The 27,192-nt window shown below is 41.2% G+C and overlaps 1 protein-coding gene across 2 annotated transcripts; it reads left to right on the top strand.

Annotated features, from left to right (window-relative positions):
• Positions 1 to 27,084, top strand: Tnfrsf11b (TNF receptor superfamily member 11b). Of its 2 annotated transcripts, XM_038342719.1 has the most exons (6): positions 1 to 47; positions 755 to 842; positions 17,619 to 17,985; positions 21,558 to 21,749; positions 23,411 to 23,635; positions 25,336 to 27,084. In XM_038342719.1, the coding sequence occupies exons 2-6, from the start codon at positions 810 to 812 to the stop codon at positions 25,722 to 25,724; spliced, it is 1,206 nt and encodes a 401-aa protein (XP_038198647.1). In that variant the 5' UTR covers positions 1 to 47; positions 755 to 809; the 3' UTR covers positions 25,725 to 27,084. The 2 variants fall into 2 exon arrangements, with proteins under 2 accessions (XP_038198647.1, XP_038198646.1); XM_038342718.1 differs by lacking the exon at positions 1 to 47 and having other exon boundaries at positions 582 to 842.
• The last annotated feature ends 108 nt before the right edge of the window (positions 27,085 to 27,192 follow it).

The following is a 27,192-nucleotide window of genomic DNA, read 5'->3' as shown; positions in this document are numbered from 1 at the left end:
AGGTTGCTGGCAAGCGAAGTGTTTCTTGTAAGGCGTTTATACTCCAGGTATAAAAAAATTATTTTTCTGGTTCTCCCTAGCTCTTGATTACCTCGGGCAAATATAACTTAAAAAAAAAAAAAAAAAGCCTTCTTCGGCGGGTTCCTTTGCACAAACTCTCCCAACAGAGCCGCGGACAATGCCGTGCCTTTAAGAGAGGGGTTGTTTGGGGGGTCTCCAGAAGGTCTGGGAAGGGGTTGAAACAATAGGCCAAACGAAAACTCCAGACTTCTCCCAGTAAGGGAACAGTATCTGCTACATTCGGCAAGCATTTGCTGTAGTTGAAACCTGGGGTGGAGGATCCAGCGCCCAGAGGCTGCCCAGAGGCTCCCCTGGGAGAACCCAGCCTCTCACAGCAGGTCTCAGCTGCCCCGAGGCTGGCCGCTGGCGGGAAGAGACTGGGAAACCTTAGACGCAGCGGGACAGCTGCCGCCTGATCCACAGCTTGGAGGTGGCTTTTCCCTTCTTCTTTCTTCTTTTTATCCCCCTACAGAACTCAGCCACCCACTCCCTTTGACCCACGCAGGATCCTCCCATTCCGGCGCCTAAAGCGTTAAGCCCGAAGCGTCCGGCATCCCCACTAGAGTCCAGGGTTCCTAAAAAGGAAAGGTATAAGGTTGGTTCAGATGAGAGACTTCATAGATCAAAGGCAGGCAGGGCATACTTCCTGTTGCCCAGACCTTATATAAAAACGTCATGATCGCTTTGGCTGCAGAGACGCACCTAGCACTGACCCAGCGGCTGCAGCCTGAGGTTTTCTGAGGACCACAATGAACAAGTGGCTGTGCTGTGCACTTCTGGTGGTAAGTCGTGGGCAGGAGGCTGCTGGCCACCTGGGTTCGGGACCTCCCCTCCGGCTGATGGAGACCAAGCCGGGCTCTCTCCAAAACCCGAGGAGCCTTTTTCTAGCCATGCCAGGCTTCTCTGAAGGGTGAGTGGCTTTTCCCTGAAAAGTTCCCTCGGAGTTTATGCGGAGGGGAGACACAGTGAGAGGAGACTTAGACTCTTTGCTTGATGTTAGCCGTTTTATTTACCTTATGTATTTACTTACTTAGGCTTTATGTGGTGCACCTTGCCTTTCCTTGACCTGACTTTTTTATTACTGCAGGTGAAGCGGACTGTAGGTTAGAGAGGGCAGATTTTTTGAAACTTGTGTAGAACAGTTTGGATCGGAGGGTGGGGGCGGGGGTACAGTCTGGTGCATCATTAAGCTGACTTCACATACGTGTTTTAGGCATTAGAGAAGACATTCTTTCACTTAACTGTGCAATTTCATATTTTAATAAAGTTTTGCTACTCTAGTTCTCAACAATAATATAGTATAAAAAGTATTAATAGACTGATAATTGGGTTCTAGAACATATTTAAATAACCAGATCAAATTCAACACTAAATAGGGTTGAAGGCTGCTTTGAAATGCTATTTGGAAAATAAAGGAATCTTCTTCCCTTCTTTCAAACACTTTTTAGCTTAGGCTTTGGGGAAATTGTTGTTAACGTCCATGAAGAAGTTTTTCTCTGCCAAAATCTTTTTTTTTTCCGTTATATCAGCAGCATGTGAGACTCATGTAGTTACAACTCAGACAGAGGAGCAATATTTGTGTCTGGGATGCGCTAGAGTCAGTGTTTGGCTTCCAAACTCTAACTCACACACTGGGAATGAAAAGCTCTGTAATCTTCTCCTTAGCTCTAGGAGCACAGAAACATCCATGTGCAATAAGTCACTCAGGAAAAGGTGGGCAGGAGACTACACACGAGTCTGTTAACTGCCTATGTACATAAGCAGATGTACATGCACATGTAAAGCAGACATCCACTTGTATGGATACGTGGAGGAGTTTGAAAATTTAATTTGTTTTTAGGTATATGTGTGTTTTGCTTGTGTGTTTGTCTCTGTGCACCATGTGTGTGCCTGGGGCTGGATGGGGCCAGAAGAGGGCATCATATCCTCTAGGACTGGAGTTACAGACATTGACGAGCTCTACGTGGGTGCTGGGAATAGAATCCAGGTCTTCTGGAGGAGCAGTCAGGGCTCTCGAGTGCTGAACCATCTCTCCAGTTACACTGTGAAGACCGTTTTAGATAGGGAAACTTTTGGGAGGCAGTGAGATGACTCAGTGAGTCAAGGCCACTGACAACCTAGCAACATGAATTCGAGGCCTGGGTCACTGTGCGGAAAAAGAGAGCTGACTCCTGGAAGTTGTCCCCTGGTCTCTGCTCCCATTACCTGGAACATGTGCACCTGTGTGCGTGCACACACACACACACAGACACACACACACAGACACACACACACAGACACACAGACACACACACACAGACACACAGACACACACAGAGAGACACTAAACGGAAGCATCAAAAGAACACTAGAACTTGTACAAGTGGTAGTGCCTAGATACATTTCTTAAACTGAGCACTTGGAGTTGGCAGAAAAATCTACGAATACATTATCAGCACCCCAAAAGGTTCCTTATATCCTCCCTCTTACTACTATGTTCATATTCAGACTCATCAACAGCAGAAGTTGGTTTTATTTCTATTTAAACTTTATATATTAACTTTACGTATTTTTCACTTTGACTCCCTTCAACAATCTGCTCAGAGATTCATCACTGAATTATTTCTTCCAATAATTCTTCCCAAATAGTAGATAATTATTTTATAGGTGGTCTATATAAAGATATATGTACATAGGTAACAAATCTTTCAATAACACAACATTATAAGAAGAGAAAAGCCTCGAGTGCTTCTTGAATATATAAATGAATAAGAAGGTTCTTGCTCTTTCTTTGGTTTCTGACTTTTTTTTTATGAATGGTGAGAAATGGCCATACTGCACTTACATGTAAAGAGGCTCCTTAGTAAAAAGAGAAGAAAGGTTGTAGCAACCAGAAGCACTACAGATATTTGGTTCTTTGTATGAAGCATTCCACTAGATACTGGGAACAAAGTGAGTAGCCAGGTAGATATCATTGTTGCCTTCTAGACCTAGCAGACTATTGGAAGAGGCAGAATATGGGCCAAGTATTGCCATGTAATAACGGTTTCAAAAGAGGAAGCCCCAGATGCTTGAAGAATTGAAAAATAAAAAAAAAAAAAAAACCAGCCTCCTGTGAGCTCATAAGGGAAGTAGCTGCACAGTGGTTGTCCGCTAGACCCAGCTCAGGTGCCCACACACCACTTGCCTGCGGAACAACAGTGACTACATTTTTCCTCCTCTGGAGTTCCTGTCTTCTCTCACCTGGGAGGAGCATACATTAATTTCACCACTTTGAAGTCTCTGCTTCTCATTAGCTCTACCTATGTGGTAACAGACAACCAGAGGGGAACCTGGAACCAACTACATACAGAAAATACTGATGACACACAGAAGGAAGGGATGGCCTCTTAACCTCACCCCAAGCAAGCCATGGGGTATGCTATGCTGGAGATGAAATCAAGACATCCTAGACGGCGAGCCTTGTCGCAAAGTATATTCCATGTTTTTCCACGAGAGCGGCAGATACGCTGGTAGTTAGGCAGTGAAGGGAGAGGAGGGCAGTCCTCAGGAGAGGTCCCTGGTCCTGAGCATTCCTAGAATGCTCACTAGCACAGTCAAGGAGAGAGCTGTTCTGCAAGGAGAGGCCTCTCGTCATAAAGGCACTTCCTTCTTGGTTGCCATGTGTTACTAGGAGAGCAGAGAATATCAACACGCCTGGCTTAGGTCTAGGCTTTAGCTGTGGCTGGAACTTCCCTTCATCCATCATGCAGTGTCAGAACCCACCCTGACCTTCTCCAAGCCAAGCTCTGAATTCATCCTTTCATGGCAGAAGGGAGTGGAAGGAAAGAGAGGAGAGGCAGCTGCTCTTGGCTCAGGAAAACTGCCCCCTTGTTCTGGTTTCCTTTAGAATAACACCACTCTTGGAGCTTCTGACTTTTGGTTTGGATTTGTCTTCCCTCTCCTTTCCCCGGTGGCTGAGCATTTTTTTTTCTCTTGAGAATGTGGATGCTCTGATGGTTTCTAGAAGTATCCGATATATACCCAACTCCACTCAGGCAGCCCTGCCCAGTAGTCTGCCGGGTGTCCGTAGCAACATTCCTGGCCTCGGTCACCTAGCAATCTTCAGCATAATTCTTAATTTCAATCTACTTTTAAATTTTACTTAGGTTAAAAACCACAGGTGCTGAATACCATTGGTGGATGAAGAAGGCTGTGCCAAACATTTTCTTCAGAGCGTACTAGAAGTCATGGCAGTGTTGTCCAAAAAGACTCTAAGCCCACAGTCGTCTGGTCTTGCTTTCCTGTTCACTACCTTAACTTCTGGGTTTTGCTCTCAACAGCTCCCAGCCTACATGCTCCCTCTGCATAAAGGCTCTCTGTGAAAAAATTTTCCTATTTTCCTTAGCATGGCATTAACCAAAAGAATTTCCTTCAGCCTTAATTTCTGCTTTGCAGCCAGGGTTAGGGGAGCTTAAGGTACATAAAAACAGAATAAAATAAAACAAACCAAAAATGGCTTTATGTTTTTCAAGGCCTGAACTAACGGTGTTTGGCTGCCCCTTATGGTGCTTTGATGGAGCAAAGCTGCCAAAATTATCAAAAATTATCAGTGTTTTACTGTGGTCACATTCACAGTCAGGAGTAAAAAGAAACGAATGCATGGATACTGGCTTGCTTGCTCACGCTCAGCTGTGTCCAGACTTACAGCCCAGGAACCCCTGCTTAGGGATGATGACATCCACATTCAGAGTGAGTTTTCCTACCGCAATCAGACCCAATAAGAAAATCTCTTACAGGCATGCTCATAACCCACAGTCTAGCCAGACCTAGGTGGTCCTCCATTGAGACTCTTTTTCCAGGCCATCTTAGATGATGTCAAGTGCACACTTAAAGCTAAATCATAGTGATGTGTGTGTGTGTGTGTGTGTGTATGTGTGTGTGTGTGTGTGTGTGTGTATGTTTTATTTGTTTTGTTATTCATCAGCTGCCAAAAGGACATTTGAAAACTTGAAGAGCATAAAAACATTCTTGTTTGTTCTGGATACCTAATGGTAACTGCCATTTCTAGATTTTTCCAAGGAAAGAGTGGTAAATGAAACATAGGTTCATTTTTGCAAACACAGATTTTCTTCTTTCTATTTGTCCCCTCAAAGTTTCCACCATCATGGTACATGTGTTTGCTGAGAGAAATGGACTATCGTGATGTTTTATAGAGCACTGGGCAATCTATCAGAAATCTCCATGGATGTTATGAGTTTACCTACCTAATGTGTGACTGTGATTTAACCTCTTACGGTTGGCTTGACTATCCTTAAAAATATTAATCTAACCTTCTACTTATCTGTCCGATATTTTAAACATCACTGTATATATGCATTTCTGCTATGGAAAAGCAAAACCTTCATGAAAGCTTTCTCTTAGGAGAGCAACAAAGTCAACTGGATTCACATATTAACTCTTGGATGTGCAGTGTGAGCAGAGCTGGGCGGTGTTCTCAGTTCTCCATACTGCTAAAGTGTTGCTATCTACTGACTGCAGAACATAGCCCCACGTTATTCAATTGGATCATTAGATAGTTGGATTTTCCCTGATCAATTTTAAATGTTTGAAAAAAAAGATTCAAAAACGGTTGCTGAGTCTTAGACTCAAGAAATTTCAGCCCCCAGAAGGAGCCTGGACTTGAGATAAAAACAGTATTAACAACCCAGGTCATTAGCCTAGAGAGCCATAGAAAAAGCTGATTCCATGTCAAGAAAGGGAAGGGTGAAGACAACATTCAGGCTCATTTCTAATGCCTAGAGTCTTCCAAACAAAATACAAACAAAAACAGGAGTAGCAACCACGTTTAGAAAAGAAAACAAAAATCAAAACAAAATTTAGCAACCCACAATAGCAGGAACTAGTGAATCGGAAATCCTAGCAACAGCTGTAAACTATCTGGGCAAAAAGAAAGAGCGAGGTCCGGCCAACTTGAAATAGATACAAGAAGAGCATTTTTATATGACATATAATTAGCTTTTGGAACTCATTACCACAGAATATTTTAGAATAACTAGCATAGAAAGTCTAAAAAAGGAATATGTTTAGACCATTGTAAGGGACAAGAACAGTGTTACAACACATTAGGTAAGAAGCTGTGTGGTACCCTACCCCACTACCACCACAAACACACACACACACACACACACACACACACACACACACACACACACACACCACTCATCTGGCCTCTGTAAGGGATGTGCACTCTACAGGCACAGTAAAATATTTCATCACAAGTCACAAGTATAAGGTGACATGATCTCCAAGGGCTTGGGTAGATACATTTTTCATGGAATTTCTCACAAGTATCTGCGCCTGCAGACAGCTGATAGGGAATGTAAAATGAGGGAGATATCTCAGCCATGAAAGTGCTTGCCACAAAAGCATAAGGACCAGAGCCTGGTGACATGTAATTGTAGAGCCCACGTGTAACTTCTGGGCTCATAAGGTGGAGATGGGATCCTCAGAACAAGTTGGCTAGCCAGAGAAGCCAAGACACCAAACTGCAAATTAAGCTGAAAGACTGCAGCATTGGATAACCAGGAGAGTTACCAAGAAAAACATCCAACTTCAATGCCGGGCCTCTGCATACATGTATACATACATGCACATGTACACACATGTATGTCTGTACACATACAAATACATATACACCTTTACATATATACACATGAAAAATAGAAGTAAGAAAACATACATAAAAATCAGAGAGAATGCAGCTAGTTTCTAAACAAAAGCTAGTTAATATGTCCGTCAGCTCTCCAAAGCACTTTTGTGTTTGAGAACACGCATGATCTACTGTCTGAACAAACTTCAAATATACAGTACAGCACTGTTATTTATCCATTACAGAGATGGCTAGATTGTACTCAACCTGACTGAAACTTGAGGTCTCTGGATTGGAGTCCCACTCTGTTCTGCCCCTGGTAATTAACATTCTACGCAGGGTGGGAGTGCACCACCATCTTTGAAAATCAAGACCCCAGGCCTTCACTTTAACGCATGCTGGGCCTTGGCAACACTCTGCAAATATTTCCTAAGTAACCATCAATAAAGCAGAGAAATGGGTGAGGAGACTAATTAGGACTTAGGGTAAGGCAGCAGCTGCTCTGAGCAAGCTCACTGCCTTTGGTAATTAACTTTCCTGTTGAAGTTTTTGTTACAAAAAAGTCTTAGTTGCCATGCTTCTTGTTAGGTGTCTGCGCCTCCATCTGTTTTCCCATGTCCTCGGACATTCTTTGCTTCCTGTTTTCTTCTGATGTCAATTCTTGTGGTTTTGTTCTGTCCTTATGCTTTTCTTGGTCTCTGTCTTGCTCTTCCTCATAGTCTACTCTTCCTCCTGCTCCTGGTCCTGATTTTGCCCTTAAAGTCTCTGCTTTTTCAGTCTTGCTCTTTGCACCATCTTGGGCTTCCACTCAATCTTATTTTCTTCTTCAAATGCAAGTTCTTTTGTTTATTCCTTTCTTGTTACAAGCTTATGTATTTTATCCTTAGAAAATGTCGATAGCAAGAGCCTGTTCCTTACAATATCCCCTCCCCATCAATTTGCATCAACACTCCCCAAAGAAGCAGCGCATCTGGAAGACAGATGCAGAGCAGTGTATCAACACTCTGAATAGTAAGCCAGGCAGGACTGAAGGGCCCTGATTTCTTGCTTCTGCCCTTACCTTTAAGGTTTAATCAGTGACCACCATTTGTGCCTCTGCTAAACAGAGGAGCTTCGCCAGGTGATCTGTGGAACATCTGCTATAATTTCAGAGTTTTGTCATCCAAGACTTGTTTTTAATGAATCAAGTATAGGGGCTGGAGAGATGGCTCAATGGTTAAGAGCACTGGCTGTCTTCTGGAGGACCAGGGTTCAATTCCCAACACTCACATGTCAGTTCTCAATTGTCTCTAACTCCAAAGGTTCTGACACCTTCACAACAATGCACATAAATTAAATTTAAATGAAAAAGAAAGAAAAGTATTGATTACCTATTATTGCTTATCCCCAAAATAAAAAACCAAGTAGACTCATTTACCTATGAAACATTACCGGGATATTTTGCTATAATCTCTTTTTTTATGATTGTTAAAAGTTTCTTTTGCTCCATTGGTCATACAAAAGAAATCAAGAAATTCTGCTGAAGTCAGGGAAGTCCCCCAAGAAGCAGCTTTTGAAACGTTCTCTAACTTTTTAGAAAGCACAACTTCTGGAGGGTCACAACTTACTCTTTTAAACCCAAACCATCCCCCATTTCCTCATTCTTGTCATCAGCTGGTATACATAGAAATTGGCAATGTGGGCTTTTTTTTCATCCTCCATTTAGTTAAAAGCCAAGTTCAAGACATTCCCCCAGGACTTACTGAAGAGGTGTAATTATGGTCACAAGCCATCTCCTTAGAGTCATTGAGCAAAATGTTTCTTTGAATCTATATTCACAAAAAGTACTTGACATCTGCACACTGCTCTTTGGAATAAATGTCAAAGCTTCAGGCATTCTAAACATGGTAATAGGCAGCCTGGCAAGGCCATTAAATGTACACTTGAATAATCCACCAGCTGACAGACAGTAGAACTCTACCCCAACTCTGCTTCTTGTCTCTTCTTTTAACGTCCAGTAAAGAGGAAGAAACAAGAAATAACAGGTCTGTGAAGATATGAGTGATGTTTACTGTGTGATGGTATAGTCATTAGTAGTCATTAGTGTTCTGTATTCTTTTTTTTAAAAAAAAAAAAAAAAAACAGGGATTCTCAGTTTTTCTTCCTTCCGAAGCACGATAAAAAGGAGTTTCCATCTAGTGAGGATCGAATAGGAGGGATATGGGCGCTTCAGGTGAATTAAAATGACCTCCTCACTTCCACACCAAGCATCTTATTACCAGTGTTGCTCACTAAATTTTCTGTAGTTTATGGTTGTTTGATTTTTCTCCTCATACTTCCACGCACATAAACAGTTTCCAAATATTACTTACTAGACAAGAATCTTTGCTTGACTGTTGACAGACTAACCAGGCATGGCAGCACAGGTGAAAAGTGTCCCTTCGGTATTGATGACAGCCATTTAGATTGTGAAGTTGCTTATTTGCAGTCTAACTCAGTGTGTTGATTGGCTCATCACCCAACACCCCATTATGTGTGATGTCTGAGACACAGTCACGGTGAAGGGTGTCACCAACAAAGCCAATAGTTACAAGAATTCACAAATAAGGAGATCTTTATTTGGCTGAAAATTAAAAGCTCTAGGCAACAAACATTATAGAAAGCCTGCAAACTAGAGCAGTTATCGGATGTTTAGTAGCAGACTGAATTAGACACCTGACTCTGGAGCATCACCAAGCAGACTATTACTTCATTACTTCCAGCTGATTTTTCCTCTTTGAAGTTTCATGCCTCTACATTAGCAACCTACTTAAATGCCTGCGAAGGGTGCAGATATAAACCAGAAAGACATTGGTTACTATTTTCAGTAACTATCACATCTACATGTCACATTCTACATAGTCTTTTATTAAAAAAATAAAAAGCCTAGCGTGCAGAGAGTCACAGACTAGAAGCTGGAGAACTCAGAGAAGTTGTGTAGTTTTCACTAATTTCAAGTTTTCCTAAGGTAACCCAGATGAGGACTTTTTTTCTGTTTCTGCTATAGAGCATGCTAATATCTAGCAACCGAGTCCAGTGGAAAAATGCCATCAAGTCAAACGAAGACTTTTGTGTACCTTCACCCCAGAACTTTCAGCTGGTATGAAGGATAAATACAGTAGGGCCCCCAGAGCCAAATGCTTTTAAAAAGTGGTTATGTATACTTTCTTTCCTTCCTGGACCCATTTAGTTTTTAGCTTAAGGAGGATGCTGTTTTATTTTACAATGATCTTTCTACTTGATGTGAATGTAAACCCAAATTCTCTAAGTAACTGAGTACAAGGCAAGAAGTTTATGGCTTATTAGACAGTGAAAGCATGGAGATTAAAGATCAAGCAAGCGATGGGAAGAGTGGGAAAGGGAAGAGGGTCAATGCATGGAGATGCACTACTGAGAATCTACTGCTTGGCATACGATGCAATTAATTTTCCAGTCTCACAGGCCTTTCTACCGGAGCCTCATGTCAGCTGCTTCAATGGCAAATGGGAGAATTCCTGCATCAACTTGAGTGAACACACTGATGGATGGTTGAGATAGAATTAGTTCAATAGATGAGTAGATAGACAAGTGGCAGATTATATTGTATTTTACATCGGTATTACAGTTACTTCCATGTCTGTCTCATTGATAAGACTGGAAAGCTTATTCCCAAGACTATAGTCAGAAGACTCAGTTGTTAAAGGGTTAGTTCCAAGCAAGTTTGGGTTTGAACCCTCGAAGGTTTGCAATTTTTGCCATTTCTGACTAATCACCCAACTTTCTATAATTCAATTCGTTATGTTTAAAATGGAGATAATCATGTCCCCTTGTAGGTGGACGAAGGACAGTAGCATGTGAAGAATAGGCTTCAGCTACAGACTGCTATCTAGTGATATTATAAAAGGAAAGGCTGTTATTTTCCATACTACACAGGACGTAGAGTGTGCTTCCTCAGACAACAAAGGCAGACAGTAAATGGCTACATATTAACACAGATGTTGTTTGAGTCCCCTTGTCCTTCAAGCTTCTGTTTCACTTGGTTGCTCTTGCTGCTTGCAGAACTTACCTTACATTTCTCCTAACAGTAGCCTTATATCAATTAAGCAATCACAGGTTTTATTAGTCAGCAAAAACTCTACAGTGTGTTGTCAGCAATATGTTATCTTCCAAGGAAAGGACCATAAAGAGAAAATGTAATCTTAAAATTGTGTTCAGAGGTAGCAACGTACCAATATACACCACCAGTTCGCAGGCTCTGATGCCAGGAGACTGGAGCTGGAGAGACTTCAAGGCCTAATGTTGCTTGCCAATTTTCAAGGTAAGCTGAATAGTAAGAACCAGGCAAAAATGCAGCCAGTACTATGGTGACGTTGTTTTCCAGAACTGATATTATGTCACCAACAAGGTGGTTATCATATGACTAAGCAAAGAAACATTAGGATCTAGGAACCTAAAATATGTGAGATTTCTATGTATCTTTTGTAGTAAGCCATAACTCTAGCTCTTTTTTTTTCTTCCTGAATGTTAGCTTTTCATTTGGACCTTTTTTTCTTTTATATGTTGGTTAATCAGTAAAATGTTAACCACCTGTAATACTTTTCCATTCTAGCACAAGTCTCATAAGCAAATCTGTTTTGTTCATTCTGGCTGGGTCTAAGCACATGCAAAACCTTACTAATTAATGTAAATGCCTTTAGAAAACTAACATAAACTTCTGAAGTGAACAAAAATTACATTGAAAGTTAAATTTTGCCTGGGGATTGCTCTTCAGCCTCAGGGGAAGCAAGTTCAAGACAAATTTGGCCCGGTGATTCATCTAATAAATCATAGTTGCTCGTGTTTCCTTTCCCCAACTTGCCTGGGAGAGCAGTTGGCAGCGGAGCACAGATGTAGCGATGAACAGATTCAATTCATTTGCTTTTACTTCCTTACCTGGAGACATAACCCTGAGCCAAATAACTGGTTAGTGGGGAAATTACTAGGCAGCCCGCTCCTCAGGAAGGGACCTGGCAGCAGCAGATAAACCTCTCCAATGAGCTAACTGTCTTTGTTCACAGAGGCTAAGTAACAAAGAACCAGTGCTTACACAACTCCATGCAAATGAAAGATGCATTAAAAAAAAACTCTCTGAGCAAATCTTTCACCCCTGTCATTCTACAGACAAGAAAGTGCAGGCTGTGTTCTTGTCCTTGCCAATGTATCCTTTACATGTTGGGTAGTTATCTATGCTGTGTAACCCCCAATTATTTGAGTTTTATATAGAAAGCAGGATTGAGTAAATATCTAGCTACATCGAAGACTTGTTATCACACGGGATTGAACACAGGGATTTGTTCATGCTTGCTAGACACTCTACCAAGTGAGCTACAATCCCAACCTGAAATTAATTTCACTGACAAGTCAAAGGGCCATTTTGGAGATCATTAAGAAAAAGATAGATAGACAATTAATTTGGGGGCACATGTTAGGTGTGCAACTCCCTATTGACCATGAAATACAAAATATCTCCAGTAATAGATCTGATTCAAAATGCTTCATTTTCTACTATCTGTATCATCAGCACACATAGCTATGCCACATGGTTATCGGAGTCTTATATTCTTTATATTAAATGAGAAAAGAATGTATTTTTCGTAAAAAGAAAAATGAAATAAACATAAAACATACATTTTCTGATCTGAGGAGATGCCCCAACATTGTTCTAAGGTTCATTTACCCAATCACATAAGACAGAAAGTTATGGTGTGAAGATGAAATGTGATTTTGATTAGTTGGCCCATAATCCCTGCCACATACCTGAGAGTTTGTGCAAGATTGGAGATGGAGCTGAGGGAGGCTTAAGGGAATAAAACCTGATAATGACCATTAAAAGAAAAGAAGTTTCTATATTCCTAATGATTTGCAAATAAGTATTTGGGAAACATAAGATTCAGAATCATTCTCATTTTAGGAATTCCTGGCCCAGGGTCACCAAGGTAGTGGGAGAACTAAATTCGCAATCTGGTCAACATAGTCTAAATGCAGCTTCTCCAACTTTCCAGTGGGAAGAGCATGCTAATTCACAGTTGGTTTGCCAGGTTGTGTGACTTTAACAACTTAGTCATGACCCATTCCATATGCTTTTTAGAACTGTATATAATATCCATACATTTTTACTTTCTCTTTTCCATCCCCTTTCACAAATATTTGCAAATACTAAGTTTGTGCATTTTCCCTCTTCTGCTTGTATACAATATCCTTGGATAATGCACTATGTATTTCCAGCCATTTGCTTAGCATCATTACTTACATTCGTACAAAAAAATCTTCCTACCTGAAATACTTCCCTTTATTCATGCCCACTCACACTTCTGCTTTCAACAACTAATAGAGACCTCAGGAAACTCAAGAGTCAGCTGCTTCGGTAGTTATCATCTCTTCTGGCCAAAATCAGCCAACATTCATTTACCCTTCCCCCCTTTATCATCAACTCTTCATAATCTCTGACCAAATTGTCTGTTCAATCCTTTCCTTCATCTCCAGTCTCTTTTACTGCTTCCATTAAAAAAAATATCAGTGAGTAGCTTATACATACCTTACATCAGTCTGGGTTTGTACTGAGTCCTTCATCTTGTTGCACCTCGAGAGAACAATGACTGTTTTAATCAATGTTTGGTGAATGAGCTAATTAATTAAGGAATGGAGGGGAAATAGGGGACTACAAACGAATAACAAAAAATTAATAAATGGAACTTATTGTGAAAAGAGTTTAATTTTAATAACTTTTGTAATTTATACTACAAACAATCTTCATGAAAATCTCAATTGTACGTAACTTGAATGTTTCCTTTAACTGCTGAGAGGAACTCAAATATGGCATGGTTTACAAACTGACCAGACGTTTAGCTAACTCTGGACAGTCCTCAAATAGTTCTCTGTGGCAAAGATCATGACGGGGGATTACAAAAGGAACTCCCAAACCAACTGACTATTTCCAGGCTTGCGTGGGATGCTCTTAATGAATCTTCTATAAATGGAAACCCACTGGCTCATTCATGGTTCTGCAGACCAGAGAGTAAGCCCAGTAGTACGGGCCTGCCTGTATTGCATAATGCAAAAATAAACCACCCAGAGGAAATGTATTCTTTTGTGCTTTAGGAAGTCATAAAATCAAATAAGCCGATAGAAGGTTCTAGTGAAATCCCTTGTTGTTTGAGTCGGGGTAGAAGGCAGAGGTGATCATGAACGTGAAAAGTGGGCATTGGTATAAAAAGACTCCATACCAAGAGGTTTCTTGCTATATAAAAGAGAGCAAAAATCTGAAAGGGTAATACGAGGAGACTTGCTTCTTAGATCATTACTAACTAAATTGTCAAATCCAAGAAACAGAGCATTGGTGAAGCTAGACAAGTCACTAGAGAGTGAGTTCAATCTGCTCACCAGCATCAGTCTGTTCATCCTCTGTAAACATCTGGTAGATAAGAAAATGTGTCTGCATAGAAGATTCTTTAACGGTGTAACAACTTTAGCATGGAAGCGGGTAATAAACCTCTAGAGACAGAACTTTATGCTTTCAAGAAGAGTAGTATGGAAGCTTCCAGAAGAAATCCCAGACTGATGAGAAACACTAGACTGTAGGACTTAGAGATTACTTTTGAGTACAGGTGATTGGATCAGATAATGGTTCGGTGGAGAATGGAGAGAGGGCAAAAGAGAAAATACAAAGAAAAAGAAAAGTTACACTTAATTTTTCTTACAAACCAAACATGAAACAAAGAGAAGATCTTCCCATCTATAAAAAAGCGTGTTAAGTCTCAGCAGACGTGTGTATATGTGTCTCAGCCTCTGCAGATGTTCAGGGATATCTGGAGATTGAATTACACAGAACTTTATTTTTAAACCCTTGTTAGGTTCAAAATCTTATCAGTAGGCAAAGGAGCAATAACTAACGTTAGGAGCATGACCCTTTCATTGCTCCAGGCAGGGCAAAAGGAAGAGAGAAAAATGAGGAAGAAGAGCTGTATCCATCTTGACCAACCTCTGCCCAGCCACCGAGTCCAGAAATTCTGTGTGGGGATTGGGGCTAACCAATGATTGTGGCCTAACTATCCAATTTTGACCACACAGAGTTCTGTCCTTTCACGAAAGTGGAATTTTTCTCCCGAGCAAAGCACAGAAGTCCAATTGAACTCGCTGAAAACAAGCCCATCATTCTTCAATGCCTTCTGGGTTTTAGTTCCACACAGCAGTCTTGAGGAACTTGTCTCTACTAATTACTTCCTAATTCTTAAATCCACACTTTGTTTATTCATTTGTTTCTAAATTCCTCTCCCACCCCAGTTTCCCTGTATGTTAAAGAAATGATTAATTTCCATGGTATTGGTGCAGGGAAACAGCAATATCATGTCAACTTCCCAGGAAAACACAGATTGTATTAGTGTTTTTGGTGATAAGAGTCTAAGCCTGAAAGGCTCGGAGTCCAAAATATTTCTGATTCTGACATTTAAACATGTTTTAAGACTATCCACTTATGCTTTGACAGCTGAAACCCCTTATTCCCAAATTCTAAAAGCCTAAATTTTACAATATCTGGACATTCTTGAGCATATGCATGGTAGCTGGAAAAGTCTGGGTATTAGAGCATTCCAGAGTTTGTATTTCCAGATTAGAAGTACTAAGCTGTTGTTGGTGTTTCCGTGGCTCTGGAAGGTAAAGCACACGAGCAGCTGTTATTGTTTTCCTGACCCTCTCGCATCTTCATCTCAGTTGAGTAACAGAGTCATCATCATCACAAGGCAATGCACGAATAAGCGTCTTGACCCCTGATCAAATGGGCACAGGACACTCGTCCTTGAGATAAACAGCCTCTCTGGACCTCTGAGCCAGACCTCCTGAAGGCAGACAGAGCCCTCAAATGTGACTTTCCAGGAAACTTAAAGTGAACAGTAAGAGAAAAAAAAAAAGAAGAATAGTGTGTCTCATTGCTTTCATATGGGTTTGTGTGTTGTGTTAGGCAAACCTCATGCCATAGCACTAGGGATTAGAGAAATACTTGAACCAGATCCTGAAAACATGTCTCATAGCATATTCAAATGACCAATCAGTCAGCCAGTCATTTCTTTGCTTCTTTCATGCCAAATAAATTGCCTCAGGGAAATGAAAGGACCTGCTTTCTTCTGAACCCCTCAAGTTATAGGGTGTCCTGCTGAAGCAGCAGGCCTGACTTTTCACTCCTCCCCCCTCAGCATGTTGATTGGAGTGTTTCACATGGCAGCCCTCTGAAAAATCCTCTCTGCTAAAAAAAAAATCCATCGTCTTGGATATTTTGTTTTATTTTGTTTTCATTTTATCAGCTATACGGTCTGAGATACTGGCTGTGTTCCACTGGAAGTGAATGGAGTCACTTAAACTAAAATACTGAAGGCGTGTGAAAGGGGCTGGTCTTCACCTTGGCCACATCTGATTGAATAGAGAATGCTGTTTCTCTAGCTGGGTGTGCTTTTCCCAGGTGTGTGTGGTGGTAACTGGGGAACTTTTCCTGAGCTCTACAAGCAAGAGAGTTTGAAGGGAAAAAGTGTGTTTGTTTTGCTGCTTTCCCCAAACCTCTGAACAGTCAGTGTTGATCCCTGTACCAAAAACAAACTCTAAAAACCAAGCAAGCCACCGTCTATACATGGACGACACTGTTGCTTCTGAGAACAGGTTTCTTGTAATTAGCGTGAAGTTGTTCTTCAACGTTCTCGGAAGACCTTTGGGGATGCAGAACAAGAGACAGAGTTTATGTGCAGCTGGTCCTTCGAAAAGAACCTAGCCCACATCTCAGACTTCTAGCCATGATGGATGGCAACTTCTGGAACCGTGCCTGTCTCCCAATGTTTCCCCCTAGGCAGAGGCAGTCATTTCCTCTTCTACGTGTGTTTTACCTATGTGAGACAAGATTGTCACCAGCCCACAAGCCTATTGGAAAAACTTTCAACCTTAAAATCCTAAAATTCTCCCCAGTGGATTGTGAGCTTGAAGGGACTGTGTTCGTGAAAGACTCAGTGTAGTTCCTGATTTCTAGGAGACATTTCATGTGGATCTACTGCACTGATAAATCAATGAATAAATGAATGAATGAATACTATGAATGGTCACTGATAATCTTGTACTGTCCCACTTCATCAATATTTTATTACATTGCTTTTTATCATTAAGTAGTAATTAAGGAAACTGAATGAACCATTATCTGGTTTCGAGTCCAGTAACTGTGACCACATTAGCAATTATGATCTCCGCATCTTCCATTCCACGTTTCCTGGCTCCTTAACCAGATTTCTATTTATCTTTAAAATATTTCTTGATTTCTAATATTCCACTTCATTTTACTGTATGTACTTTCTTCTCTGACTGGCCCATAAACTCCATGGTCCAGAGTTTCTGAACTATTTAACTTAGAACTATATCTGGAGTACTCAGAGTCTGGCCCACAGTGAAGGTTCAGTAACTAGCTGTCAAGTCAACAAGAAAGTAATTCTTAGTTCATTCTTTCCATACATCAGAATCAACACGTGACTTTGGCTCATTTGTATTGTATTGTATTTGTATTCCCAAGCCAAACTCCACACCAATAGAACCATACTGCTTCCATGCATGATCCACTCACTGACCCAGAGATGATCCTCTGCCCCGAGTTGATGATGTCTCAGATGGTTACTAATTAGTGCCCCCAGTATCATTAGTGCTATTCTGAGTTTTTTTTTTTTAAATTTCAGTTGTGTATGAGTATGTATCACCTTGTTTCTGTCTATCCTCTTGGAAGTTGGCATAAACCACTGGAAACAAAGTTATGGCTTTATAACCTTGTTTGTGTTGGGTCTCCTTGGAAAGGCATTACTAAGGTTAGGTAGTGAGTGACTCCTGACTCAGATGTTGCCTTTGCACAGAACTACCACCCTACTTCCATCCTAATTAACCACTGTGTCCCTTCTAGCTCCTGGATATCCCTGAATGGACCACCCAGGAACCCGTTCCTCCAAAGTACCTTCATTATGATGGAGAAACCGGGCGTCAGATCCTGTGTGACAAATGTCCTCCTGGCACCTACCTAAAGCAGCACTGTACCACGAGAAGGAAGACACTGTGTGTCCCCTGCCCTGACCACTCTTATACAGACAGCTGGCACACCAGTGATGAGTGTGTGTACTGCAGCCCAGTGTGCAAGGAACTGCAGTCCGTGAAGCAGGAGTGCAACCGTACCCACAACCGTGTGTGCGAATGTGAGGAAGGGCGCTACTTGGAGTTGGAATTCTGCTTGAAGCACAGGAGCTGTGCCCCGGGGTTCGGAGTGGTGCAGGCAGGTAGGTATCTGGTATAATGCCTAACAACACCTATTAGGACCATGCAAAACCAGACAGTAGCTAGTTTAGGGGACACTTGTCCTGATAAAAGATAACAGTACCTGTTCACTGTGTGCTGTGTATATGGATTGTGTCCGAAGGAGCTTTCTCAAAGGAATACTTTGCCACTACAGTGTAATTTAGGGAGGAATCTCAAATGCAGCAAATTGCTCCCTAATGAGACGAGTGATGGATTGCTCCATTGTAAAGGCCCGTCGTCTGAATTGCACCACGAGTAGCTGATATATACACCACCACGTCTCACTTCGGCGTGGACAGATTCAGATTGCTGGGCTTTGTGACAAACATCAGAAATGTTAATCGATACCAAGAGAGTAATTATGCAGATATTAATGAGACTCTGGAGCACTAACAATGAGCAGTTATAATTAATTATGTAAAAATGGGAATGGCTAGGGGAAATACATTTCATTATTAAAAATGAAGCTGGTTCTCTTTTTGGCATGGGAGTTGAATGTTTGGGAGGATAAAGACAGTAGCAAACCTCCAACCAGCTTTTTCTTTATCTTAGACAAAACAGATCGTCAAGCCAACAGGAAGTCCTTGTGTATAAACAAGTACTTTCTCTTTTTGCATTCCCAGCAGCACGGGCTGGGGCTAGTGTCAAACTTTGGAAGGCGACACCCGTTTTCCTTTTCTAGCACATACACAAAGTGGCACTGTAGACTACAGCCGCTTGTGGCTTAGGAAAATGAAGAGCAGCCACTTGGCGGGATCCCTGTAAATTCTGCTAACTCACTTTAAAGCAGAGTCCTTAACTCAGCACACTTGACTTAAGCTGGCTCATTCTCCTCCATGGGAGGCTGTCCCGTGCCTCTCTAAGCCTTGTAAGGGCGAATCAGCAGCCCTGGTGTCTAGCAAGTAGCTACCAGCCGCAAGCCTCCCTCCATTGCGGTACGCGTTTGCCTAGTGCAAGTTCATTGCTTGTGGTAAATTTAAGTTTAGGTGACAAGTGTTTTCATTTGAAGGCATTCACCGAAAGCATATATACAATTAAAGTCAGGTCTAACAGCAAAGGCCTGGGGATTCCCATCCCTAAAGACTCAGCAGGATGGTGACAAGTTTGAGGCTAGCCAAGGATATAGCCCAGACTATGGAGTGAGACCATGTCTCAAGCAAGGCAACAAACAAACAAAACCCCAAACAAAAACTTGGAACCTATTTCATCTCTTTCGTAACGAGTCTTTAAAGGAGTGTGTGCTATACGAGAACCCCCAGGAAGCTGTTGGATAGAGCATTTGAATGAGAAGGAACTTTTATTGAGTGACACTTTGGGACTCAATACTATTCCAACCAACAGCGAGAAAAAGTCAAGCAAGCCTCTTTATTCCAGTGCAGTGAGCTGTGTCAATGCAGACCCAGAAATTAAACATGGACTATGCAGCTCCAAGAGCTGAAATTTGTGGAAATAACAGAAATAATAAGGTTGTTGCCCTCACAAACATGAAAATACTTGGGGGGGGGGGGATAGGAGAGAGTTAGGAGACTTAGAGCAAAGGACATACTGGTGTTTATTCAACTTTTTCTCTCCCAAGACCTGCAAGGAGCTTCTGCTTGGAAAATATGAGGTTTCTAGACCAAAGGGAAGCAAGGACGGTGTGGTGTTATTCTACAAAATATCTGATAATTATTTTTGTTGTTTTGCAGCCAAGATTGCTTCATCTTCTTCTCTTTCTATGTGCCTGCTGGCCAGCCCTCTCCTTCCTGTTGAGTTACTTAAGGCTGTCGTACTTAGGGCTGTCGTACTTAGGGCTGTCGTAGTGACTCGCAATCCATCTTCTCATTGTCATCTTTCACATTTTGCCTGCTAGACTAGACGCTTGTTATTTCTATTGACACGAACAAGGCGAAATCATTATTTAGAGGATTCCATTGTTTTAGGCACAAAGGTGTTGTCCGTTTTAAAAGAAGCCCTACTCAGAGAGATTATAAGAGGAAGCCTCCAAGGAGATAGAAACTTCGTAGCTGTCTTTCCTGGATTCCTCTTGTTAAAGAATTGGAAAGGCCAGTTTGCCTAAGAAACTATTTTCTACATATGGCTTTCTTGTTCAGTGATCTCAGAAAACTCAAGCCAGAAACATGTACCTGAAGAACAACAAATTCACTTTCTGTATAGATAACGTGGCAGTTTGTAAATGGAACTTTGGATCCATACACTCGGGTCATTTATTTTCAGCAGGCTGGCAGAGGCCGGATGCCTAAATAAGTAGAACTTAGTGTGCAGTAGGGTTCCACTTAAGGAGAGGAATGTAAGAGGGTATGCTGAAAACCAAACAATAAGAATTCCTTTTTGTTTTGTGAGGGTGGTTCTTAAGACAATGTCACTGCAGTGCTGCAAATAGCATTTGCGTGAGACTTTAGGCCTGTGGTTTCTCCTCCTCCTTGCCTGCGCTAGTCCTTTGTCATTTTTACAGGTCAATGAATCACCAATCTTTTTATAAAGGAAGAGGCAAAAGACTAGACTAGAACCAACCTGTTTTACCACTTTCTTTCTAGGATGGGTAAAAGACATAATGAAACGAAGGTGGGGCTTTTTAATAAATGAAATTTAATAACTTTCGGTAGCTTTCATTTGTCTCCTTTGTGTTTGTTATCTTGCATGAGCCAGAGTTGGCCTGTGCAATCTACATTTGAATACTGAAGCCTGAATCTGTTCAGCCAGCTTACACTAGATGGAGATATTTTCATATGCAAATACAGTATGCTGTGTACAGTGTCGATGCATAACAGAGTCCAGGGTTTGAATGTATTTGTTTTCAGTGGCATCTCTATTGAAAGTCTCTGGGTTAGAGTTTTGAAACCAATAATGTCTTCAAAGGTATTAAATGCCTTAAAAGCATGAAGTAAAATACCCTTGTAGCTACCCTTGTAGCTACCTTGTAAGCACGCTCTTTACTCCAAACTGTAAACAAATGCTGTATCATCATCTGTTTATTATCTAGCTTAATGTTGGGCTTACGTTTGTGAGTCAGCAGTCAACTTTACCAGCACCTTCAAAAGTTTGCTATAAAGAGCTGTTCCCAAGGTTAGCAAGTTTCACAATTAGGAGCTTGGAGAGAAAGAACTTCTGTAAGAAATGATTGGAATTTAACGATGCAACCTTCAATGGGTGCTGATTTCAAAGAGCGACAGTAAAGCAGACACACAGCCATTATCGTGATGATTTTTTTTTCAGAAGCAATTGTGCAAAGAATACGGTTGACAAGCCTTACTGGCACTTCATCAGAGGCAGGACTAATGAGTACCCCACCCTCCTCTCTTTTCATCTCCCATTTCAGGAGCATTTTGTAGGTAACAGCACTACAAACTTGCGTGGGTATTGCAAGAAGGGGAAAGAGCCGGAGGGGCTGACTGTGGATGGTTTGTTATCTCTGTCTAATGGAGTGGAAACTGGAGATTCGGAAATTTTCCCGCAATACGTGGTAGCAGTGAAAACTTGGTTCAGGACTGTGCTTATCTGCAGAGAAATGGTTGGGGAAGAAGGCGCTAAATTGCTGGGTATTTTTCCACAGGAACCCCGGAGCGAAACACAGTTTGCAAAAGATGTCCAGATGGGTTCTTCTCAAATGAGACATCATCGAAAGCCCCCTGTAGGAAACACACAAACTGCAGTGCACTTGGCCTTTTGCTAATTCAGAGAGGAAATGCATCCCATGACAACGTATGTTCTGGAAACAAAGAAGCAACGCAAAAATGCGGAATAGGTAATTGTACCCCAAACCACATTGCCTTCTTACCGTGTCAGCATATCTTCCTTCTCTGAGAGCAACACAAACTCACGTTTTGTCTTTCTTGACTCTTAACTTGCTTAACAGTTGCTGAAAGCTCAAACTCAAACAAAAAAAAAATCTGCATCTATTCACTGATTACAAGGGCATCTCAAGCCCTAGACCCTCCCCACTGCTTTCTTCCACACTAAAATTAAGTAGAGCCTGCCCATTGATGGTATCAAGCTGATGGCTTACGCCCAAACAAACTTCAAATTGTAGAACTAACTTTCACATTTTTATCGTGACAAAGAACCTCTATATTAGCAGGAGGATAAGTTAGCAACTAATAAGCAGCATGAAGTGAACTGTTGAAAAAATCAGAAGGGAAAACCTGACTTCAGTACCAGTCATATCCTCATTGCATGGGAGCTCCGGGATGCTTTAGCTGTGTTAAGTTCTTCGCCTGTAGTCCCCACATACAGTGCAAACCACTCCCTGTTGGTGATGGGATTGGTATATTCTCTCTCCCTGTCCCTATGCCCCCGCCACCCTGATTTCAACAAGGGACTGTGGGACTCACACACCAGTGCTATGTGTTTTCAGGCATCAGGACAAACAATGATGCAAGCCATCGTGACCTTCTCCAAAGATCTTTCTCTACTACACAGAAGCATGAAATATAGGAATAGACACAGGCATCTTTTATAGCCCCAGACACTCCACTGAGATATCTTATATCTTAGTTAATTTTTACTTTAGGAAGGGTGAGGGAAAGAGCTAATTTCAGCCTTAACATTGCTTTGTTTCAGCTTGCATTTTACTTTTGCAATTAAGTGAGTACTTAGTATATGTCAAGTCCTTCACTGTATATACTTTGATATTTATGAAAAACTGAAATTTGCTTAAGATAAATGTAGTTGGTTAATGTCTAAACCCTCATCTCTATGTCCCCTGCTTCTTTATACCAATAAGCCATACATTTGCCACATATACATAAAATAATATGCTATTTTTTTTTTTTTTTTGGTTTTTCGAGACAGGGTTTCTCTGCAGCTTTAGAGCCTGTCCTGGAGCTAGCTCTTGTAGACCAGGCTGGTCTCGAACTCACAGAGATCCGCCTGCCTCTGCCTCCCGAGTGCTGGGATTAAAGGCGTGCACCACCACCACCCGGCTAATAATATGCTATTTTGATTGCATGTAAAATAATATACTATTTTGATTATTGTTTAAGTTCCTTCTAGGCACTAATTTTGTGTTTTGGTTTTTCTTTGACCCTGACCTTGTGTCACCCAATAGTCACTAAGCAAACTTTTAACAATTTATTAATATTTACATTAAGTCATTTAATTTTTGCCTATTAATGAGTATCTATATTAAATTCTCATTAAACATCTATCAACTTACCCCTCCCCTAAAAAAATGAGAAGGAAAACAAAAGAACGTTAGACAACACACAAGTCCAGCTGGTCTCTTCTACTAAGAGCAAACAAAAGAAAGTTGTTTTTTCAACCTTCCTGTTTTGGCATGTTCTCTCAGAGAAAACTCAACCCGCATGCTCATTTTGTGGTTGGTTTTGCTTTGTTTATTATTTTGTTGGAAAGACTGTGGGAAATTAAAGTGTTTAGTGAATCCCGTTGTTTTCCACATTCCTGCAGATGTCACCCTGTGCGAAGAGGCCTTCTTCAGGTTTGCTGTCCCTACCAAGTTCACGCCAAATTGGCTCAGCGTTCTGGTAGACAATTTGCCCGGGACGAAAGTGAACACAGAGAGTGTCGAGAGGATAAAGCGGAGACACAGCTCGCAAGAACAAACTTTCCAACTCCTGAAGCTATGGAAGCATCAAAACAAAGACCAAGACCTGGTGAAGAAGATCATCCAAGGTACGGGCTCCTGAAATAAATGAGGCAATCAGCAATCAGAGACACCTATCTGTCATAAAATAGGAAGGGGACTCTTTGTCTATGTGGTGGGACAGGTGTTCCCCCTCACTGGGATCCTCTCGGAACTAACAATTTCTCATCAAGTGATAGTGTAGACAGGATTCCTGTCACAGCTAAGGAAGGTTCTGTTCTCTCCTCTGCACTAATTGAAAGAAGAGGCACAATCTCTTACATGCAGGACTAAGCTGCTGGGGGTGATGGGACTCTGTGCCCAGATTCCTTAGCTGTTTCCTCAGCCTCTAGCTATGGTGGCCTGGAAGAAAGTCCCTGGTCCCTCTACCCTTGCTTCACTTTTCACACTCAGCTGTACTTGCTGATTCTCTTCAGAGGGGCACCACGTGTCCTGTAGGTAACCTCTCATCAATCCTAACTGTAGAGCCTGCAACCAAATTACCATCTTAGGAACATCTGTGGTGACTATTAGTAACATCCAATAAGCGTTTGAGTTTCTTAGAAGAAAGGACTGGCTAAAAGTATATACTTGAATGTGCTAGCGCTTCCTGAAGAATCTATTTTAGAAATAGCACAGAGAGTAAAAAGCAAGGCATGGAGGGACGGAAAGAAGAGACCTAAAGAGGGGAAAATCAATCTTAATCCACATGAACTAGACACTTCATGATATACACTGGAAAGAATGCCAGCTTCAGCTACCACTTATGAGGACATGCCACAGAGATGAAAAAGGGTTTTCCTAATGCAGACAGCATGGAGCAGAAATTACCCTGCTATTCCCTGCTATTGACATAGTTTCCTTACACTTCCCATAAAGTGCATACATGGGAAGTCAGAGCAAGGATTTCATGAGAACTACTTCCCCTTTGACAGACCAGCGCCTTCACTTATGCAGAGTAAACTTTTCTTGTGTTTCTGGCAAAACAAAAATTATTCTTTGAACCTATAATTAGCCCTGAAGCAAAAATAAAAAGAAATGGAAAGTCAGGGACTGTCAGTATGTGAAGGGACCCAATTCCCTGCTTTATAAATGAGAACATTGCAGCCCAGAAAGACGAACGGAGTTGCCTTAAGGCTCACAGATAGTAAATGACTCATGTCGTTAATAGAGACATTAGTTACTCCTTCTTATGTTTATGCCCAAGCTCATTGCTGAAATGCCCTCCAGGCTATGTGTTTGCTATTCTTGGACTCCTGTTGCTGCCTTTCCATATCTGCCACACTCTGGTGCTTCTCCAGAGCTGTGTGTATTTATTAAAGACTAAAGTGTCTCTTGTCAAAGAGGGCCAAGGTTGGATACCAACTCAAGAAATTTCCATTATAATATGAAGAGCCTGAATGCTTTATTTCTGGGTTTTGTTTTTCCTTCCCTGAAATGCTGTGATTTTTAAAGTTGCAGCTTTTGCTTGGAAAGCTGAAGTTGATAAGTCTGGAATTTTCCATTGCTCACTGTCAAAAACAGGAGCTTCCCACAAAGATTGTTGTTGGAGGCTTCAAGGAGATTGTATGCATTGTATTATAACATAAAACAATATCATCTTAGCAATCAGAAAAAAAAAAACAAGAGTCACTTCAGTCACCTAAGGAAGAGCTGGAGAGGCTAATCTGAAGTTACAAATTGCGTGAGAGTGTCTGTCTGGGGTCTTAGATGAGTAAGCATGACATGAGCATCTCTTTGGTTCATACAGATATCGACCTCTGCGAAAGCAGCGTTCAGCGGCATATCGGCCACGCCAACCTCACCGCAGAGCAGCTTCAGGTCCTGATGGAGAGCTTGCCTGGGAAGAAGATTGGCCCAGAGGACATCGAGAGAACGAGGAAGACATGTAAACCAAGCGAGCAGCTCCTCAAGCTGCTCAGCTTGTGGAGAATCAAAAATGGAGACCAAGACACCTTGAAGGGCTTGATGTATGCCCTCAAGCACTTGAAAACACACCACTTTCCCAAAACGGTCACCCACAGTCTGAGGAAAACCATCAGGTTTCTACACAGCTTCACTATGTACAGGTTGTATCAGAAGCTGTTTTTAGAAATGATAGGGAACCAGGTCCAGTCCGTAAAAATAAGCTGTTTGTAACTAGAAATGGTCGCTGTGCTGTTTCTTCAGGATGGGCCAATGCTGATGGATGGACAAGACTGTTTCTCGAGGCCCTTGAAAAGGCACAGTGATCCGTTTCACATCGACGGTGGGAATGAAGACACCCCCAAACACACACTTCGTATTAAGACTATTGGGGATTCTGAGCAATGAAGTGAAGCGGGCTATTTTGTAACTTTGCAAAGCCAGGGGTCAGTACAGAATGGCAGCCATGCTGATTGAGAGGGGAGGGTATTTTTTATAGCCCCAAACATAGGTCCCTTTCTGCCTTTCCTCATGGCTGAGTAACCAGAAGGTTTCTGCTATCTTGTATGTCAGCCATGGCTTATTCTTCTTTCTGTGCTGTTTGTCTATTGCGTTCTCTTTATTGGAATGCTTATCAGGTGCATGGGCCTTGTCACATTTTCAGGTTCTTAGGCAAGATGACAGTTTTCCCTCGCAAGATTTAATTTGGGTTGGGGAGTTGACTAGACAACCAGGGGTAGGTTTCGGTAGTTTATTTAACAGCCTGCTACCAAGAACCATATTTCATGTTCATCTGTAGTTGGACCTAAGCTGACTCAAAGTACTTTTCTTTTGAAAATTATCACCGAAATTTATTTCTTACACCAACCATGGCTGGCTTTGTTGCAGGGCACTAAAAGAAACGAGGATATGGAGAAAGAATTGATGTCTCCCCCAGTGTTCGACAAATCCCCGGTAGTTTATCCAGCTGTCATTTCTGGCCCAGTATCTACTGACTACGTGTTCTCTTATTACTGCTTGCAGTAATTCAACTGGAAATAATAGTAATAGTAACACAATCTTGACTCCATTGAATCTCTCTAAATATGGGAATCTCTAACTTAAAAAGCTCTGAGATTTCAGTTGTGTCAGAGGCTTTTATTAGAAAGCCAATGTTCTTCTGTAAAAGTTACTAATATATCTGTAAGACTATTACAGTATTGCTATTTATATTCATTCAGATATAAGATTTGTACATATTATCATCCTAGAGAGAAATGGTGTAAGACTTAATTTTAGAAAGAAAAATATTCTTGTTTATTGTTATGACAAAAGAGATAAAATATATTTTTAATAGAAACTTTGTAGGGTTTTCTAATAGATACTGCCAGTTTTCCAGTGTGGAATGTTTTTATAATATAATTTTATCTGTGTAAGATGTAATATCATTTTATAGAAAAATGCATTATATAGTCAGTTGTTTAATGTCAGAAAGTATATGGACTATAAATTATCTGAATATTAGATGCTCTGAGAAATTGAATGTACCTTATTTAAAAGATTTTATGATCATACTATATAAATAACATCATTAAAGTTTTCAAATTATTTTTCATTTCTTTCCCTCTCGCTTTTATTTCAACAAGACAATCATGGGCTTATACACTCCCAATTTCCCTGTTCATCTTTGATCATCACAAACATCTAAGAGTTGTTTAAAATG

Source organism: Arvicola amphibius, chromosome 9 (assembly GCF_903992535.2).
Source record: "Arvicola amphibius chromosome 9, mArvAmp1.2, whole genome shotgun sequence".
Lineage (NCBI taxonomy): Eukaryota > Metazoa > Chordata > Mammalia > Rodentia > Cricetidae > Arvicola > Arvicola amphibius.
The sequence above is the reverse complement of the archived record's forward strand: the minus strand, read 5'-3'. Positions and strand labels throughout refer to the sequence as shown.